Here is a 17,903-nt window from a genome sequence, read left to right on the forward strand (position 1 = left end):
GCTGTAGGATTTGTATCTTGTATTAGATTGGTTAGTGAGAATCAGAATATTCAACACAGAAGATGATTTATGGTATTGGATTGGGAACTTCGCTCTCTTAGCTCTCACCTCTTGTCTCTTCGCTCTTGCCTTTTAAGCTCTTACCCCTTTTACTCTCTCACCCTCTCATCCTCTCTGCCCCTCTCTTCTGTCGGGCCTGCTCCGAGCTGTGGCTGCAGCTCCCTGCGCCCAGGCCCTCTGCAATAAACCCCAAGTTCCACGGCCTGGCCTCAAAGATCTCTCGTCTCCGTCCGTCCCGACCATGCTACCCCCATCAATTCTGCACCTCCCCATCCCAGGGACAATCCCACCCATGCCCAGCCCCACAGGAGATGCTGGAGCTGCTCCCAGCAGAGCAGGGCAGAGTTATCCCCCTCAAACCCAGAGTTGGGGTGTGTGCCCTGCATGCATCCATCTCCCCCCAAGACACTGACAGCCGATTTACAGGGCTGGGGGAGGCAGTGAGGAGCCTGTTCCTGCTGCATCTTTACCTTCAAAGCCCTCTGGTTGCTTCCTGCCTGCCCAGGTGCTGTGGTTTGGGTTTAACCTCTCCATGCCCAGCTCTCACGGGCACGTGTTGAGGCTTTGTGGTTGTGTCTTGCTGAGAAAATCTCCTCAGGGAAGTTCTGGGTCCCTTTCAGAGCTGAGCTTTTTGTTGAATTATTGTCCAAACAAACAAAGAATGTAAGTCTTTATTTTATTATTTTGTTTTGCTGGTTCAGTCTGTGCATTCAGCATCTCCCAGGGGCTGGGAGAGGCTGTGTGAAGGTGGAGCTGGGCAGGGGCAGAGCTTGGAATGATGCTCTGCAGGGAGCTGACACATGTGAGTGCAAAGATTTCTCATGTTTTGGCCTCTGCCCCACCTGGATGAGGGCAGGAATTGTGAGCAGCCTCGGGTGCTCAATCAGCACCCTGATCTGGGGCTGTTCTGCAGGATTTGCTGTAAAATCTGGCAAAGAAAGGATTTTACACTGGCAAAGAAAGGATTTTACATCCTTCTGCAAGCACTCAGGGCTTTGCCAGCTCCGTGGCTGCAATCCCACCCTCCTCACCTGCAGATGCCCCTGGGGTTTTGTGATTTTCCCCATGCCAGGAGCTCAAATCTGCCTGGTGAAAGGTGCTGCTGGAAGGTGAACCAGGGCAGAGCCCACCTGTTGTCTGCAGAGTGCAGGGTGGTGAGGAATTCAGCACCGTGGATTATTATTATTATTTCACTTGGAAAGCATTAGTCATGCTGGAAGTGCTGCAGGCTGGTGGGGCTGGGAAGCCTCCAGTTTGTTGTTATTATTGGTGGGTGTTTTTTCCACTGCAGGCTTTGAAGTTTGCAGCCTCCTCAAGCGTGGAAATGGGTTTGTAAGGAGATGTTGGCTGAGTTGTTTGCTGGAAGCAGACAGGGAGCAGCAGGGCTCGACCCTCATTCCTCCAGGGCTCTGGGAGCCCATTCTCCCTTGGGAAGGGCTGTTGATCCTGGAGCTGTGAGATGGAGGATGCACCAAAATATGTGCAGGGCTGGATTTGCCTTTTTCCCCACAGAAATCCTGCTCTGCCCCATCCCATTCCTGCTTGACAACCTATGGAGATCCTTGTGCCCTTCCCAAAGTTCAGAACTGTGCACGGACCCCTGTACCCCACCTAGAATCCCTCAGTGTGCAGGAGAATGTGGCTGGATCGACTTTAAAGATAATTTCCTTTGGGCAAGGACATCTCCACTATTCCAGGCTGCTCCAAGCTCTGTCCAACCTGGCCTTGGGCACTTCCAGGGATCCAGGAGCAGCCACAGCTTCTCTGGGCACCCTGTGCCAGGGCCTGCCCACCCTCCCAGGGAAGGATTTCTTCCCAATATCCCATCTAAACTGGCTGTCTGTCAGTGTTTTGGTGTGGCTGGAGCTGTTTCCCTGCTCTGAGCTGGCCCTTCACTCCCCACAGAAAACATCTCCATGCACTGGGTGCTCTGCTTCACCCATCCATCTTCTCCTCCAAATATCTCCTTCTCCACGAGCAAAAGCCACCTTCAAAGCCAGCAGGACTCTGGTTTTCCCTGTGTTAATCAGTTGAGGCTCCTGCCAGGCAGCTGGTGCTGCTTGAAAGAGCATCAGTGATGCTTCGCTGGCTCTGGGTGGTGCCCGTTCCCTGGGAGCCTCCCTGGTGCTGAGCTGGGCAGGGGATGCAATTCCAGAGTCTCTTTAATGTGAAAATAAAGGCAGAGAGATCAAAGCTGCCTCCCTGCAGCCTGGAGATGTGGCAGGGAAGCTGGAAAAGCACCCAGAAAAAAAAAAAAAAAATCTTCCCTGCCCACCTGGTGGGATGTGTCCAGCATGGATTGCTGGGGTGGTGCTGGCATGGGGCACCATGACAGGGCCTGCAGCCTTGTGGAGGGGACAAGTGGCATTTGTCAGGACATCCCAGAGGGTTTGGTGTTGGATCCCCTCCTTCCCAAGCCCCCAGCCCAGATTCTCCCTCATCCCTGCATGGCCTTGTCCAAAGTGGTGCAGTGACTTTGCTGTCCCACCTCCCCGAGGTGAAGGAGAGGTGAAGGCAGCCCACCTAATTGCTCTGGCAAGCAGGGTTTTGTTAATGAAGCAACCCCCTCAGATATTTGGGATTTCGTGGAGAGCAGCAGGTGGGAGGATCTCGAAAGGTCTCATCCATTCATTGAATTAAATATCCCTGAGTGGAGCCCAAGGCTTAGCAGGGATGAAGCCACCCACCAGCCTGGGAAAAGGCAGGTTCAGAGCCGTGCAAAACACCCTGGAGTGCACAGATGGATGGGACTGGGGACAGATTCCCTGCCTGCAGCAAGGGGGAAATCCCACCCTGGAGCCCCCATTGCCACCACGGGGTACAGTGTCAGGGGGAGGCAGAGAAATGCTGCAGGGGAAGCTGGAACAGGCAGGATACAATCTCCCCCAGTTAAATAATAGATGTAATATACAATAAATAAATTGCATTCATAATAAATACCCGAGCTGGCCAGATATTGGATACAATTATTCATATCCAGATATATTGGCGAGCTGATGCATTATTCATGGGCTACTCAGCTAGCCCACGAATGCCAGGAATTCTTTGTTTAATCATGTGTTTGACAAACATCATGACTCATTAAATGTATTATTCAGAAAATAGTATTTGATCAGGACTAATAAGCTGAATGCAGCCACTTCAAGGTTTGGGGTCCCAAATTGCTTTAGTCTGGATGAATGAGGCTTGCTCGGAATTGCAGGTGCACTTGTAATTACAGCTCATTTCTGCTGTGCTTTCTGTGCTCAGACTTGGAGGCATTTTGTGGTGCAGCCCATGATGGAATCCTCCTTTTGTTTTCTGGAGAACTGGCCTTTCACAAGGGGTTATTCTGTCTCCTTGCCTGGTGTGGCCTGTCCTTGAACCAAGCCAGCATCACCTGCTCCTTGCGGGGAGCCCCCCTTGGGGATTTTAGGTACAGGGGATGATCTCAGGCTCTGCTCTGGGTGTTTTTATGGAAAAGGGTCCTTGCTGACCCCCATTTCCCCTTTCCACACTGGGAAGGAGCCCGTGTGAGGGAGCAGAAGCCATGAGTCAGCTGCTGGAGCCGCTCAGTGAGTCAGGGCTGGAGCCCAGGAGCCCGGGCTGAGTGGGAGGGAGGAGAGGTTTAATGAGCAGTGATTGTTCATTTGCTGCTTAGTTTCCTTCCAAGGTGCTTTTCACAGCCATTAATGTAAAGATCACGACCCCACGGTGAGGATATCAAATGGAACACCAGGCTGGAGGGATTTGGGTTAATAAGGAGAGATGGGGAAGGGGTGAAGCTCCAGTTCCAGGCTGGCGATGGAAGGGGAATGAAGCTGCCAGAGGCAACTCGTGCTGTTTGTCATGGGGCTGATTTTGTAACCCAAGGCATGAAAATTCCATCACATGGATCTCTCCTAATGAAATCCAAGCTGGTGTGATTGCAGTATGCCCTTTTCCAAAGGGAGGGATGGGGCTGGAGCTTCCTGCTCGTCTCACTCAAAGCTCACTGCCCTCACTGATGGGCCAGTGCTGCAAATCCCATTCCAGAGGGGATGAACTGCAGCTGGGAGGAGGAACTGGGGCTGGGACTGGCAGAGCTGGCACAAAACTCCCTCTGGGCATCACAGCAGATGGGCACAAATGTGGGGACCAGAGGTGCCACAGGAAAAACGGGGCTGAGAAGGACCTGGAGGTGTCTCCAGCTCCACTGTTCATGGCAGGGACAGCTCCCAGTGCCAAAATCCACTTCCCAAGGGCCTTCCCATGTCCCTGAGGGCACTGAAACAGGGCCCAGTGTGACAGATGTGGGAGATGCTCTCCCTGCCACCAGCACTGGAGTTTTCCACCTTTCCTTCCTGGGCTTTTGCCCATCCTGAGGCTCCAGAGCTCTCACAGCAAGAAGGACGTTGTGTTTGGGATCTTGCTGTGCTCCCCTGGACATTGCCAGGAGAATTGTCACGTTTTTGAGAGGTAAACCATCCCAAACCCTGTCTCCCTGAGTGCCCAGGAGCCAGCACCACTCCTCAATTGCTGGGTGTAGGCACAGATCCTGGGCTGCCAGCTCCCTGTGTCCCCTCCTGTCCCCTCCTATCCCCTCCACACTCCTGGCAAGTGCAGTGGAGCTCTGGAGCTGCTGCTCCTTTGCTGGTTTTGTTCTTTACAAGAAAGAGGAGAGGAAATGGGGAACATTGTGCCTGCATTTGAGATTCTCTTTGAGGATTTCAGCCTTGTGGTGGGGTGGTTTTTGCTGTGGGTATCTATAGTAACGCTGCATCCAGCACACTTTTCTGGAGAGCAGCATTCCCTATTTTCCTGCTCATATCATTATTTTTTTTTTCCCCAAACCCCTTTTCTGTGCTGCTCCCCAGCCCTGATGATCCTTGTGCTGTGGCACTGAGACATCCCCATGGCTTCCTTGCTTCCTTGCTGCTCATTTGTGAGCATGAGGGTGGTCAAACCATCCTTGGATAAGGCACTAAAGCATCCACAGATAAATAATCTATTGATAAATAGATTTATGGGCAGGGATAACCCATCCATGGATAAACCAGCCAGATGCTGAGCAGGCCAGAGGTGTGCTGTGTAATTATTTACCCTCAGGTGGGATCACAGGGCATAATTTATCTTTAATTACTGTGGTCCCTGGGGGAAGAAGTGCCACCCATGGGGAGATGGACTCCAAAGGGAGTGGGTGTTTTTTCGTTTTTTATGGAGAAAGGATGGAAGGGAAGGGAAAATAAATTTCTTCCCTTCATGGGCAGGGAGCCCAGCCAGTCCCTGCATGGCTCCAGTGGGGATGCAGGATGCTCCCTTTGCCTGGGGATGGTTTTCCCCATTCCCAGCCCTGCTGCTCCCTCAGGGCACCCTCCTGGCCCTCTGGGATTTGGGGAGCTGCAAGCAGAGGCTCCTGCAAGCACTGACTTTGCTCCTCTGCCAGGAGCAGCACAGGAATGACTCATGAGCTGCCAGCTCAGGGAAAGGCAGTGGTGGCTTTTTCATGGAAAAGCTTCTCCATGGAAAACAGCCTGGGCTCAGCCTCGCCTCACTGGGGTGCACCCCAGGGTCCCAGCAGGGCTGGGAGAGCTTCACCTGCCCAAGGTGTGACATTTCCCATGCTCTGGGTGTGGGAGTCACTCCTGGCCCTGGTGGGGCAGGAGGTGGCAGAGCTGCTCTGTGTCTCCTCTGGGTCACCCTGGGAGCTGCCAGCTCCAGCAGTGCCTGAGATCCTCAGGAAGGAGCTGTGTGGGAAGCAGGCTTCTCCCAGCCACACAAGGGAGGCGTGAGGAAGAGCCTCCATGGCTGGGCAAAATGCAGCTCCAGCAACTCTGAATAATTTTGCTTCAGTCGCTGATGACTCTGATGTTTTAATGGAAGGGTCATTAGGGTGGTTGCTTGCTTTTCCAGCAGTGCCTGGGCTGGGTTGTGCATTTAGGCACAGAGACTCACACCCTGAGCTGCCCTGGCCGGGCTGTGCCCATTCCATTCCATTCCATTCCATTCCATTCCATTCCATTCCATTCCATTCCATTCCATTCCATTCCATTCCATTCCATTCCATCCCATCCCATCCCATCCCATCCCATCCCATCCCAGCTGTTTTCCAGCTGCCAGCAGAGGAGCTGCCCTGTCCGTGGCCTGGACAAGGATGACCTCAGCTGCTCCCTCTCTGTGGAGACACTGCCCTGTCCCCAGTGTCCCTGCTCACCCCGTGCTCTTGCAGGATCTCGGTGTGTGACGAGGACAAGTTCCGGCACAACGAGTTCATCGGCGAGACGCGCATCCCGCTGAAGAAACTGAAACCCAACCAGACCAAAAACTTCAACATCTGCCTGGAGAAGCAGCTGCCGGTGAGTGAGGGGCGTTCAGAGCCTCACCCCACCCTGGAATCACAGGCACAGCAGCTTCTCCCTGTGGCATGTGGGAATGTGGAGCTGTTTGATCCCTCAAACAACATCAGGGATGTGGGGAAGAGCATCCCTTGGCTGGGGAGGTGTCTGGATGTGGCTGTACCCCAGCACAGCCCCCCAGACTGGGTGCATTCCCTCCCCAGATAGATAAAACAGAGGACAAGTCGCTGGAGGAGCGTGGCAGGATCCTCATCTCCCTCAAGTACAGCTCGCAGAAGCAGGGGCTGCAGGTGGGCATCATGCGCTGCGCCCACCTGGCTGCCATGGATGCCAACGGCTACTCCGACCCCTACGTCAAAATGTGAGTGTCACCCCTCAAAATGTGAGTGTCACCCATCAAAATGTGGCCAAAATGTGAGTGTCACCCATTGAAATGTGGGTGTCACCCATTGAAATGTGAGTGTCACCCATCAAAATGTGTCACCCATCAAAATGTGGTCAAAATGTGAGTGTCACCCATTGAAATGTGAGTGTCACCCGTCAAAATGTGGTCAAAATGTGAGTGTCACCCGCCAAAATGTCACCCATGTCACCCATCAAAACGTGTCGCCTGTCAAAATGTGAATGTCACCCATTGAAATGTGAGTGTCACCTGTCCAAATGTGAGTGTCACCCGTCAAAATATGAGTGTTATCCATCAAAATGTGAGTGTCACCCGCGGCCCTGCTGTCCCCTCCCGCCCCTCCCCGCAGCGGGAATTAATTGCTCTCATTAGGAGATGCAAATGAGGCCGTCAGGCAGCAGCCTGCCCCTGCCTGGGGCGTTATTCCCTGGCATTGTTTGGCAGAGCTTCCAGGTGAGGTGGGCACAGCACTTGGTGCTGAGGGGATGTCTCTGTCTCACCACAGCTCCTGGTTATTTTGGGATGGAACTTTTCAAATTCACTCCCTGCCTGTCCCACCTCCTTGTCTCCACTGTGCTGACTCAAATTTGGGCACTTTTAGGGATGGGATTTGCTAAGGCAGAACCACTGGGAGAAACCACACCTGGGAGACCCAGGGACGGAATTCATCAGCAGCAGGCTTTCACCTTCTTATTTAATTGGTTTTTAGGGGTGGAGGTGTTTGTATAAAAATCCCCTGTTTCTTTTATAGATGCCCATGAGAGGCTCAGCCCCTGAGCAGCACAATTGCCATTGCACCCAGCCAGTTTTGGGTGTCCCCTGTGCCATCCTCAGGAGATTGCATCTGCAGGGATCAGAGCAGATAGGGAGCTGATGCTTCTCAGTACAAGCCCTAATTTTTTTAATTATCAGCAAGATCTGGAACGTGTAGCAAGGAAGCAGAACCGATGTTTAAAGGCGCAGCACCAGCACAAAACCACGATGGGTTGGCTTTGGCCTGGCCCATATTTCAGTCCCCTCTCTGCCTGATGACACATGACACTTTAATCTTGTTTTCTGTCCAGAATATCAGCAGGGAACAGCTCAAAGCTGCTCCATTTCCCACCCTGCATGTGGTTCCTGTCTCCTGGAGAGGCTCTGCATGAGCAGACCAGTCACAACGCAGAGTGTGGACAGGTCCTGGGCTGGGAGTGCTGGCTTTGGAGAGCATTTTGTGTGCAGTGCCAGTGTCCCCTAGGGACTGGAGATGGGATAATCGGTGCTCTCTGATGGCAGCTGGCTTGGTTCTGAGGAGGGGAAATGCTGAAATGCTGCCTCCCCCCAGCTGGCCCCAGCATTTTGGCAAGGGAGGAGGATCTGGAGGTTCAGGTGGCTCAGTCACCCACCTCACCCTGGCTCTGCTCAGGAGCTGCAGCCACTGATGTCCCCACCCTTGGCCTCCTGCCCTCCTCACTGGGACCCACTCTGGTCTCCTTGCAGTTACTTGAAACCAGATGAGGACAAGAAATCCAAGCACAAGACAGCAGTGAAGAAGAAAACGCTGAACCCCGAGTTCAATGAGGTGGGTGTGGTTCTCGCCAAGGGGCTTTTTTTAACCTCAGACTTAAAAGATAAAAATTCACCACCTTGGTCACTGTGTGAGGGATTGGGGTTGGGTTCCCTGTGGGCAGCAAAGCCTGAGGAGGAGGAGGAGGAAGGGCAGCCCCAGCCCCTGGCTCATCCTGGCTCTGCCTCTGCTCTCCACAGGAGTTTTTCTATGAGATAAAGCACGGTGACCTGGCAAAGAAGACCCTGGAAGTCACTGTGTGGGACTATGACATTGGGAAATCCAACGATTTCATAGGTGAGTGGCACTCTCCAGAAGGTCTCCTTGGCTTTCTTTTCTATTTATCTTTGCTGTGCCTCTCATTTCTCCTGCACTCCTCTACCCCCTGGTTTGTTCTCCATGCCCACATTCATTCTCGCTGGCTTTCTGTTCTGCTTTTATCCCTCTCCTGCACCTGAGCCTCTCACAGAGCATCCAAGCAGGGAGAAAATGCATCTGCCTCTCCCCTTCTGTTTTCAGACGTTTTCCTCCGAGTGCAAAACATGTTTAACAGGGAGGTTTCATTTATCTCTGTTGGATGTCTGGGCCGTTTGTGATTTTGTCTCTGGTCACTGTGATTTATCACTAACTAGTGCCTGGTACCTCTGACAGCCCCTGTGATTGCAGTGAGCCCTTGGCACAGGGGACAGGGGCACTGCCTGGGGCTGGGGCACTGCCTGGGACAGATCCCACACCACAGCCACGAGGGTGTGGGGAATTTGGGCTGGGTTTCACATCAGGTTGGATGCTGTGAGGATGCTGATGAATGCTAATGAAACCTGGCTACCTCCAGCATCCTCCTCTGTGACGGTGTTCACAGGGGTCTGAGGATGGGGGAAGAGACGAGGATGTGACTCCATGTTTCAGAAGGCCTGATTTATTATCTTATTTTATTTTATTTTATATATATATATATATAAAATCTAATATATATAATATTTATATAATATATTACATTTAACATATTATATAATATATGTATATTATATATTATATTCAATATAATATATATTATATATTATATTATATATTCTAAATATTAAATATATAATATATATAATATATATAATATATATAATATATATAATATATATAATATATATAATATATAATATATTATATATATTATATATATATATATATATATTATATATTATATATATATTAAAACTATACTAAAAGAATAGAAGAAAGGATCTTTTCAGAAGGCTGGCTAAGAATAGAAAAAGAAAGAATGATAAAAGCTTGTGGCTTGGACTCTCTCTCTGAGCCAGCTGACTGTGATTGGCCATTAATTAGAAACCACTCTATGAGACCAATCCCAGATGCACCTGTTGCATTCCACAGCAGCAGATAACCATTGTTTACATTTTGTTCCTGAGGCCTCTCAGCTTCTCAGGAGGAAAAATCCTAAGGAAAGGATTTTTCAGAGAATATCATGGCTACACCCCTCCGCATCTCTCAGCATCAGCTGATGCTCCCCCCACACCTCTCCCTCTCTTTCTCCCTCCCAAGGCGGAGTCGTGCTGGGAATCAATGCCAAAGGGGAGCGGCTCAAGCACTGGTTCGACTGTCTGAAGAACAAGGACAAGAAGATCGAGCGCTGGCACACGCTGACCAACGAGCTGCCGGGCGCCGTGCTCAGCGACTGAGCCCCGCGGCTGCACAGCCTTGGGCTCCTCCCAGCTTTGGATTTGGGGGATCCCAGGACAGCCAGGACAGCAGGACACCCCCAGCAGGGCCTGGCTGCAGGGAAGCCCTTCCCAGGGAAGAAGGCACAGGTGGTTTGCTCTGGCGTCTCCAGAACGCCTCTTTGCGCCCTGCTGCACTCGCAGCCCCGCTCTGGAGCGTGCACTGCACACTCACACTCACACTCACGCAGGTGTGCGCCCCTGCATGCACTGCAGTCTGGCTCCTCTCCCAAATCCTGCCTCTACTCACAGTTTACCTTCTCGCTGCCTTGCAAGTCAGTGGCAAAAAAAAAAAAAAAAATGAATGCGTCCGTCCGCGTCCATGTGTCCGGCATCGGCAAAAGGCGTCCCCAAAAAAACACACACAGAACCCAGAACTGTCTCCTGGAGGCAGCTTGTGCCATATCTCTGGTGGTTTGTCAGTCTCTGTGGTTTGGGCCTAAACAGTCTTTTCTGCATTTCAAGCTCCTCTGTTGGAATGATTGTGTCCCTGGTGAACCCGGACAGAGTGTTTGCTCTCCTTCCAGGAATGCTGTGCTCGTCCTCTCCAGTAAAACTCACTGCAGGCAGCAGAGCTGTGCAGACCAAGCTTTTCCTCCTCCTGGGATCAGGCAGCTTCACCTTTGGGAGGCAAAATGAAAAAGGTCCCTGGAACAGCCTGGCTGTTCCTGCTGCCCAGGAAGCAGCTCCTCTCCTAATGAAACCATGCCATGCAGCAGCACGGCTGCTTTTCCAGCAGAGCCAGCTTTCAGGCTGAATTTTTCTATAATTTTTCCCTTTTTCATCCCTTTCTAATTCATGCATTAAATAATGAAGATGCTGAGCCTCGGAGCTGAGTCAGAATTGTGTTTGTAGCTTGGCATGGCCGTGAGGTTGATTCATTTTCTGCCTCAGCATCCAAACCAAATAAATTTCTGTGTATGGCACAGTAATATTTATATGGCAAAGTAATAATATATTAATATTATAACAATCCCAGATATCATCCTCTGTGATCCATCTTGGCTGGATCTTCATCCTCATCCCACCAGGCATCCAGTGGGATAAGCTAAAGCTTTCTAGGAAATGCTGCACCATTCCCAAAATGTTTGGAAGCCTTTAAACAATGATTTCATAGAAAGAGCTGCTCTTTCCCCACGAGTCTCAGTTACCCTCAGCTTCCAAGCCCTGTGCAGGTATTGCCAACTTCTTTTTTTTTCTCTTGGGAAGCAATGGAATCTCTGGAAATCTATGTTTACTTTTCCAAGTGATGATCCTGGTACACCGTGTTACACCTCCTTTGATATTGGGGTGGGGGGAGGGAGATAAAAGGAATAAAACCAACCTTCATAGGGGTTTTTTAAATAACTCAATATTTGTAATGCATCCTGCAGATGTGCACGGATTTTATTTGAATACTGGCAGCCTGTCAAGTCTGATGTTCCCACTAATCCTTTCTGGTCCAGCACCTTAAAACCTGGTTGGGATCTGAGCTTCCAGGGAAGCTCCAGGAGCACCAGGTTGGCTGTGCCTCCCTTTTCTGACAAAATTCCTTTCAGTCCATCCTTTTTCCCAGCCTATGAAACTGGTTGATGCCTGAGGTGGAGTAGGACACGTGTGTGTGGGTTCCTTCACTTTGTACCCCAGTCTTTTCTAAGTGGACACTCCGTCCCTCGTCCCAGCTGCATGCAGAGTTGGTGGTTGTCATGCCAGGCCTCGTGAAAATGTTTGATACCAATGTTTTGCTACCATGTGAAGGCTGCAGAAACCGTCCTTACCTGCATCCTGAGAGACTTTTGTATTTCAGTATTACCTATCTGTGTACTTTTGGTCAGATTTGTTAATATTTATAACGAGAACCGAAAATAAAAAGGTTAAAAAATAAAAATTAAACAAAAAAAGAAAGAAAGGTTGATGCTGGTGGTGCAGCTTTTGAATTTGGGGGATGGCAAGGATTTGGGAAGAAATGGTTTTAAACTAGAGCATGGGGGGCTTCTTGGCCCAATATAGCATAAATAATATAAATGTACTATATAAATACTATAAAATACTATAAATGTATTATAAATATTATGTAAGTACTTATAAGTATTTATTAAAATATATATATGGGGATGGAGAAATATATATAGATATAGATATATAGGGATATATATAGATATATATATATGGAGAGAGAAAATACATAAATATGGCCCAATATATGGAGAGAGAAAATACATATATATGGCCTAATTAAGTACATATTCTACATGTATATTTTTATTTATTTATGTTTAATATGTATTCAGTAGCCTTGAAGCCCAGCAAACCCAGGGCACAGGGAATGACGTCCAGACCCAGGTGCCAAGGCAAGGCTCACAGATGGAAAACACAAGGAAAAAAAATATTTACTCAATTAAATGATGCTCTGTTCAGCCATCAGATTTCTGTTTAAGTCACTCTTTATCCCCTTGGGAATAAAGAGCTGATTATAAAAAGCAGGAGGGGAGGACAAACCCTTCAGATTAAAATAAAGCTTAAGGTATTTGAAAGCCAAGCTGCTCTGGGGCACGTCAGCCCCTCCAGCTCTATAAAGGGGCTCAGCTTTTGGGGGAGCTCACCTGCCCCAGGTGCTGCTGCTCCATGGAGAGCACCCAGGACCCCCCAAACAGCAGCACCCCAGGGCCCTTTGATGGCCCCCAGTGGCCCCACCAGGGCCCCAGGGCCATGTACCTGGCAGTGGCCGTGCTCATGGGGCTGGTGGTGGCCTCGGCCTCGGTGCTCAATGGCCTGGTCATCGTGGTGTCCATCCGGCACAAGAGGCTGCGCTCGCCCCTCAATTACATCCTGGTGAACCTGGCCGTGGCCAACCTGCTGGTGACGCTCTGCGGCAGCTCCGTCAGCCTCTCCAACAACATCCAGGGCTTCTTCGTGTTTGGGGAGCGCCTCTGCCAGCTGGAGGGCTTCATGGTGTCCCTGACAGGTAAGGAGAGCACTCCAGACCTGCCCCTGGGCTGTGGGTGGTGCTTTTGGGTTTGGCAGAGGGGCTTTGGAGATGTTTCTGCACCTAAAGTCAACGGTTTTATGTTGTGGGAAGTTGTGTCCTTCAGCTCTTGGTTAGCACAGGGAAGGGTTGGCTGTGCCAGGTCACCACATGTCCAGTCTTGGTGTTGACAGAGTGGGAAATGCCACTTGGGGACATTGGGAATCCTTGTTTGGGATGTATTTCATGGGTGCTGGCTGTGCACCAGGGACTGGAAATTGCACAAAACCTCTCCTTGAGGACACCGTGCTGTTGTAACCACGAGGCGTCACAGCCACCCATTGCCAACTTCATCTCTAAGGGCCAAATATCCCCGTTGTCCCTGCTGTGAGAGAAGCGGTGCCAAAATCAGTTTCTAACAGCCAAATATCACAGCTGTCCCTGATGTGAGGAAAAAACATCCGACTTGTTGTTCAAACAACATTTCCTTGAACTAAACCATCGCCTACCAGGTGCCAGCACGGGCAGCAGAAGCTGTCCCTGAGACACAACCCCTGCTGTCCCCCCAGGCATCGTGGGGCTGTGGTCCCTGGCCATCCTGGCCTTGGAGAGGTACCTGGTGGTCTGCAGACCCCTGGGAGACTTTCGGTTCCAGCGCCGGCACGCTGCCAGCGGCTGTGCCTTCACCTGGGGCTGGTCCCTGTTCTGGACAACCCCACCTCTGCTGGGCTGGAGCAGCTACGTGCCTGAAGGTAGGGGAGATGTGCATCAGACTCCGCTGTGCTGTCTTCTTGTGTCTTGTTTTCAAGCCTGGGGTAGCTGGAGGGTGTCTGGGCTGGAGTCTAAAGGGTTAATATCTCCTGTTAATATCTCCTGCTTGCTCAGCCAATAATCCTCTCCTGGAGGTTGTTCTTTGGGTGTTCCCCACCACAGGACACTCTGCAGCAGTTGTTATTGGAGCTGCTCTGGCTGCTGGAGCATCACCCAGCCCAAACCTGCTCTTGTAGGGGCCTGACACAACTCCACCACAAATCACAAATCACATCTGGCCAGCCCAAACCCCCAGTGGCTGATCTCCAGGCCCTTGGGATGGACACACGAGGTGGCATGGCTGTTTTGGAGCCTGTCCTTGGGCCCTTATCCAAGCCCCAACTGCTTTGGGCTCATTCCCAACCTTTATTCCAGGCCTGAGAACCTCCTGCGGGCCCAACTGGTACACGGGCGGCAGCAACAACAGCAGCTACATCCTGGCCTTGTTTGTCACCTGCTTCGTGGTGCCCCTCAGCCTGATCCTCTTCTCCTACACCAACCTGCTGCTGACCCTGCGGGCAGTAAGTGAGCCCAGCAATTGTTTCATCCCACAAGGGGTGGGATGCTGTTCCAGGCTGCTGACAGGCCTCTCCTCTCTCCCAAACCCCCACAGGCAGCAGCACAGCAGCAGGAGTCGGACACGACGCAGCAGGCGGAGCGGGAGGTGACACGCATGGTGGTGGCCATGGTGGTGGCCTTCCTCACCTGCTGGCTGCCCTACACCACCTTTGCGCTGGTGGTGGCCACCAACAAGGACATTGTCATCCAGCCAGCCCTGGCATCCCTGCCCTCCTACTTCTCCAAGACGGCCACGGTCTACAACCCCATCATCTACGTCTTCATGAACAAACAGGTGAGAGAAAGCTCCAAACAAACAGAGCAACCAACAAACCAAGCTGGAGAACAGCTCAAAAATCCTGGGGGAACCATCTATCCTATCTGGAAGTGTGGTCCCAGGCTCGGGGTTGCTGTGTAAGCAGCAAGGATTTGGGGAATAAGACGGAAAGGGAGGGAGCAGCCTGCGAGCCCGAACAAGAGCTCATTTTCTGCTTCCATGGTTTTATGGGGGTGAGGAAACTTAATGTTGGATCACAAGCTGCTCGTTGGATCACAAGCTGTTTGCTTTGTGAAGGCACAAAGCAAACAGAATGAAACTTTTATTGTCCATAAACCACAAAGAGTTGGGCTGGGAATAGACAGAGATCTTCCCCAAAGTACAACCAGGGTCCAAGCTGCCGAGTCGCCGGATTTCTGCTGCCGCAAATAACCTGTCCCTTCCTTCCTGCCCAGTTCCAGAGCTGCCTGCTGGGAATGCTGTGCTGTGGTTACCACCCCAGGGGCATGGGGAAAACCTCTCCAGCTGCCCCCGGTCCCCAGGTGGCTGCAGAGGGGCTGAGGAACAAGGTGACACCATCCCACCCCGTGTGACAACAGCCACATCCTGCCTGCACCAGTGCCAGCTCCAGGACCTGCCTGTGCCACCCACAGCAGCACAGAGGGCTCGGGGTGGAGCTGATGGGGGCTCTCCGAGGCTGGAGAGGTCCCCAACAACATGAAAAAGACAGGACAGTGTCTTCTTGCAGGTGAGGAGCCATCCCATCATGGGAGAAAATGCAGATTTTCACTACGTCCCTCTCCTAAGGAACCCCCTCCCTCCCAGCCCCTCACCTTGGAGCCTTTCAAGAACACAAAAAATGAACAGTAATTTTTCCTCAGTGCTGTTTGGCCCAGAGTCAGGTGGAACATGGTCTGTCACCATCCCCTGACAGACCAAGCCCTGCCTGCAACGCCTGGTCCCGCTGGGAAGTTCAGGGAGATGCTGCAAACCTGGCATAAATCCAGCAGGAATGTTTGAGAGCCAACTGTGTTAATAAACACTGATAAATACTGAGCAGTTCATCTGTTTTATTGGCTGATGGAAGGTTTGACAGAAAACACATCCCCTCCTGCCACCAGAGCTGGCACATCCCTCGTGGCAAGTGCCACAAATATCCCTACAGACAGCCAGGAAATAAAACAGACACAAAGTTAATTTTCTTTTTTTAGACTTAAGGCAATAAGGAAAGGTCTGAATTCACTGATTTCCCAGCTAGGGTGAAAACACAAGTGGTACCAGGCCTCAAGGCATAGCAGAGGCCCACCAGGAGCAAACAAAAGATGCCAAAGCCTGAAAGGATAAAATAAAAGATAAAAAACCTCCACGGGCTCCACAGCTTCACACCTCATCTCAAATCTCCAATCCCAGTGTTTATCTACCCCAGCTGCAATCACACTTCTGTTTTTGGAGGCAGATTCTGTCATTCAGGAGCCCAGGAAAGGCTGCTGAAGGTGATATTGAAGGCAGCAAGTCGATGAAACTGGGTTTCACCCAATTCCTCTATCTCTAAAAAAGCCTGCCAGCCTTCAGAGTTGTCTTACAGAGTTCTGATCCTGAACCCTTGAATTGCTTTCAAAATGAGGTGATCCACAGCCAGGCACCCCAGCAATTTGCACTGCCATGGAGGATGATGAGATCTGGGAGACAGAGGGTTTGGTTTTTGGTTTTTTTTCACCATCTGAGAGTCTCTGCTTCAATCCAAAAATAAAACAAAAATCCCCAAACCACCCCAGTCCAAAGGAATGAAACATGTTGGAGCAACCTGGGCTAGTGGAAGGCAGCAAAGAGGTGGAATTAAATCATATTTATGGTATTTTCCAACCCAGACCATTCCATGACTCCATGACCTGGTGTGGGGGGACAGGACACCCATGCCCACCCCTGCCTCAGCCTCCCTCTCTCCTGCTGCGCAGAACAGCTCACAGGGCTCAGAGAGGAATTAGAACAGCTCAGTATCACTGTTTTAATTTAATTAATTGGGCTTTCATTCTCTGGGAAGCTGAAAAGCAGCATTAGATGGGCCCTCTGATCTCCTCTGCTGTCTTGCACTGGTCCTTGTTTAATTGTTCCTGTTAATCACAGCTTTTGTGCCCATGCTTTACGTTATCAGGATGATTCAAGTCCGTGCTGAACTTAAATCTGGGGAAGCACAAGCAGCTGAGAAACTGAAATCTCTGTTGTGTTCTGGCCCCGATAAGGAGATCAGACAGGCCATGGGGCTGCTTGAAAGGCCCTCCACCAACAGAAATAAAAATTCTCCACATTAAGATTAAAAAAAGATAGGGAAACTGTTCACAGTCTGCTCACCATTTGGTCCCACAGATAAAATAGAACAAGAAATGCAGGAAGCTGAGATTTCACATGTTGTTATCCAGCCAGGGATGGATAATTCTGTGCATGTGAAAACGCTCCCGTGCTGCTCTCCACACACTGCTGCAGCCACTTGGCTTTGGCTACCTTTTATTTAATTAAACAAGCCTGAAACCCAACAAAAACACCACCCAAAGTGAGAGGGAATGACCCTCAGTTACAAGCCACCAAGGAGAGGATCACAAAATCCAAATTTGCAATTTAACTTTTTGCACTCTCTGTCCCTGCTGGTGACACAGCCCCGGGGCCGTGGGGAGCAGGATCTTGTTCCAGCAGCTCCTACCAGGAATAAAAATCCTCCTGCCTGCAGCACAGAGGTCCCACACAGAGAATCCAGGTTGGAACAAGGCTGGGTTAGAAAATATTAAACATTTTTTTGGCCATAATTGTGTCACAGCCTGGGGTGAGGCCTGTGCTAGGCCTGAGGCGCCTCTGTCACTGCCACCACAGCACAAACACATAAAAGATTTTTATTTTCTCTTATCTTTCCTCAGAAACATTTTTATTTTCTCTTATATTTCCTCCCCCACCCCTGCAGGATCCTCCCTGGAGCAGCTCCATCAGGGCCTGGTTGTATCATGGCCTGATGATGGGAAGCAATGTTAAAAACAAATTAAAAACCCCAACAAAACAACCCCAAAACTGAACCTCCAAGCCAGAAAAAGAACAAAAGGCAGCACAATAACCTTGGAAACTTTTATTAATGTTGTTTAACCAAATGAACAGGTAAAGAATTGGAGCATTTCCTTGCAAAAGCAGGAATGAAAATACAAAACTTGGTACTCCCAGATGTGCAAAAGCAGCTCAAAGCCCAGGGAACAGGACACTGTTCCTTCACTCCTGCACCTT

At 50.5% G+C, this 17,903-nt stretch overlaps 2 protein-coding genes across 2 annotated transcripts in view; both read left to right on the forward strand.

Annotated features, from left to right (window-relative positions):
- DOC2B (double C2 domain beta) overlaps nucleotides 1-10,255 on the forward strand; it is a 29,912-nt gene extending 19,657 nt beyond the window's left edge. The window contains exons 5-9 of the mRNA XM_058817764.1: nucleotides 6,248-6,374; nucleotides 6,578-6,735; nucleotides 8,257-8,338; nucleotides 8,524-8,620; nucleotides 9,878-10,255. Coding sequence (XP_058673747.1) covers nucleotides 6,248-6,374; nucleotides 6,578-6,735; nucleotides 8,257-8,338; nucleotides 8,524-8,620; nucleotides 9,878-10,014 — 601 coding nt within the window. The 3' untranslated portion in view covers nucleotides 10,015-10,255. The remainder of the gene's footprint in view (nucleotides 1-6,247; nucleotides 6,375-6,577; nucleotides 6,736-8,256; nucleotides 8,339-8,523; nucleotides 8,621-9,877) is intronic.
- A 2,402-nt stretch (nucleotides 10,256-12,657) lies between these two features.
- LOC131566365 (pinopsin) lies at nucleotides 12,658-15,235 on the forward strand. The gene is made up of 5 exons (XM_058817622.1): nucleotides 12,658-12,997; nucleotides 13,567-13,749; nucleotides 14,183-14,328; nucleotides 14,421-14,660; nucleotides 15,098-15,235. Exons 1-5 carry the CDS (start codon nucleotides 12,658-12,660, stop codon nucleotides 15,233-15,235), a joined length of 1,047 nt encoding a protein of 348 aa, XP_058673605.1.
- Nucleotides 15,236-17,903: the final 2,668 nt, after the last annotated feature.

The sequence above is a fragment of the Ammospiza caudacuta genome, chromosome 20 (assembly GCF_027887145.1).
Source record: "Ammospiza caudacuta isolate bAmmCau1 chromosome 20, bAmmCau1.pri, whole genome shotgun sequence".
NCBI classification, from domain to species: Eukaryota; Metazoa; Chordata; class Aves; order Passeriformes; family Passerellidae; genus Ammospiza; species Ammospiza caudacuta.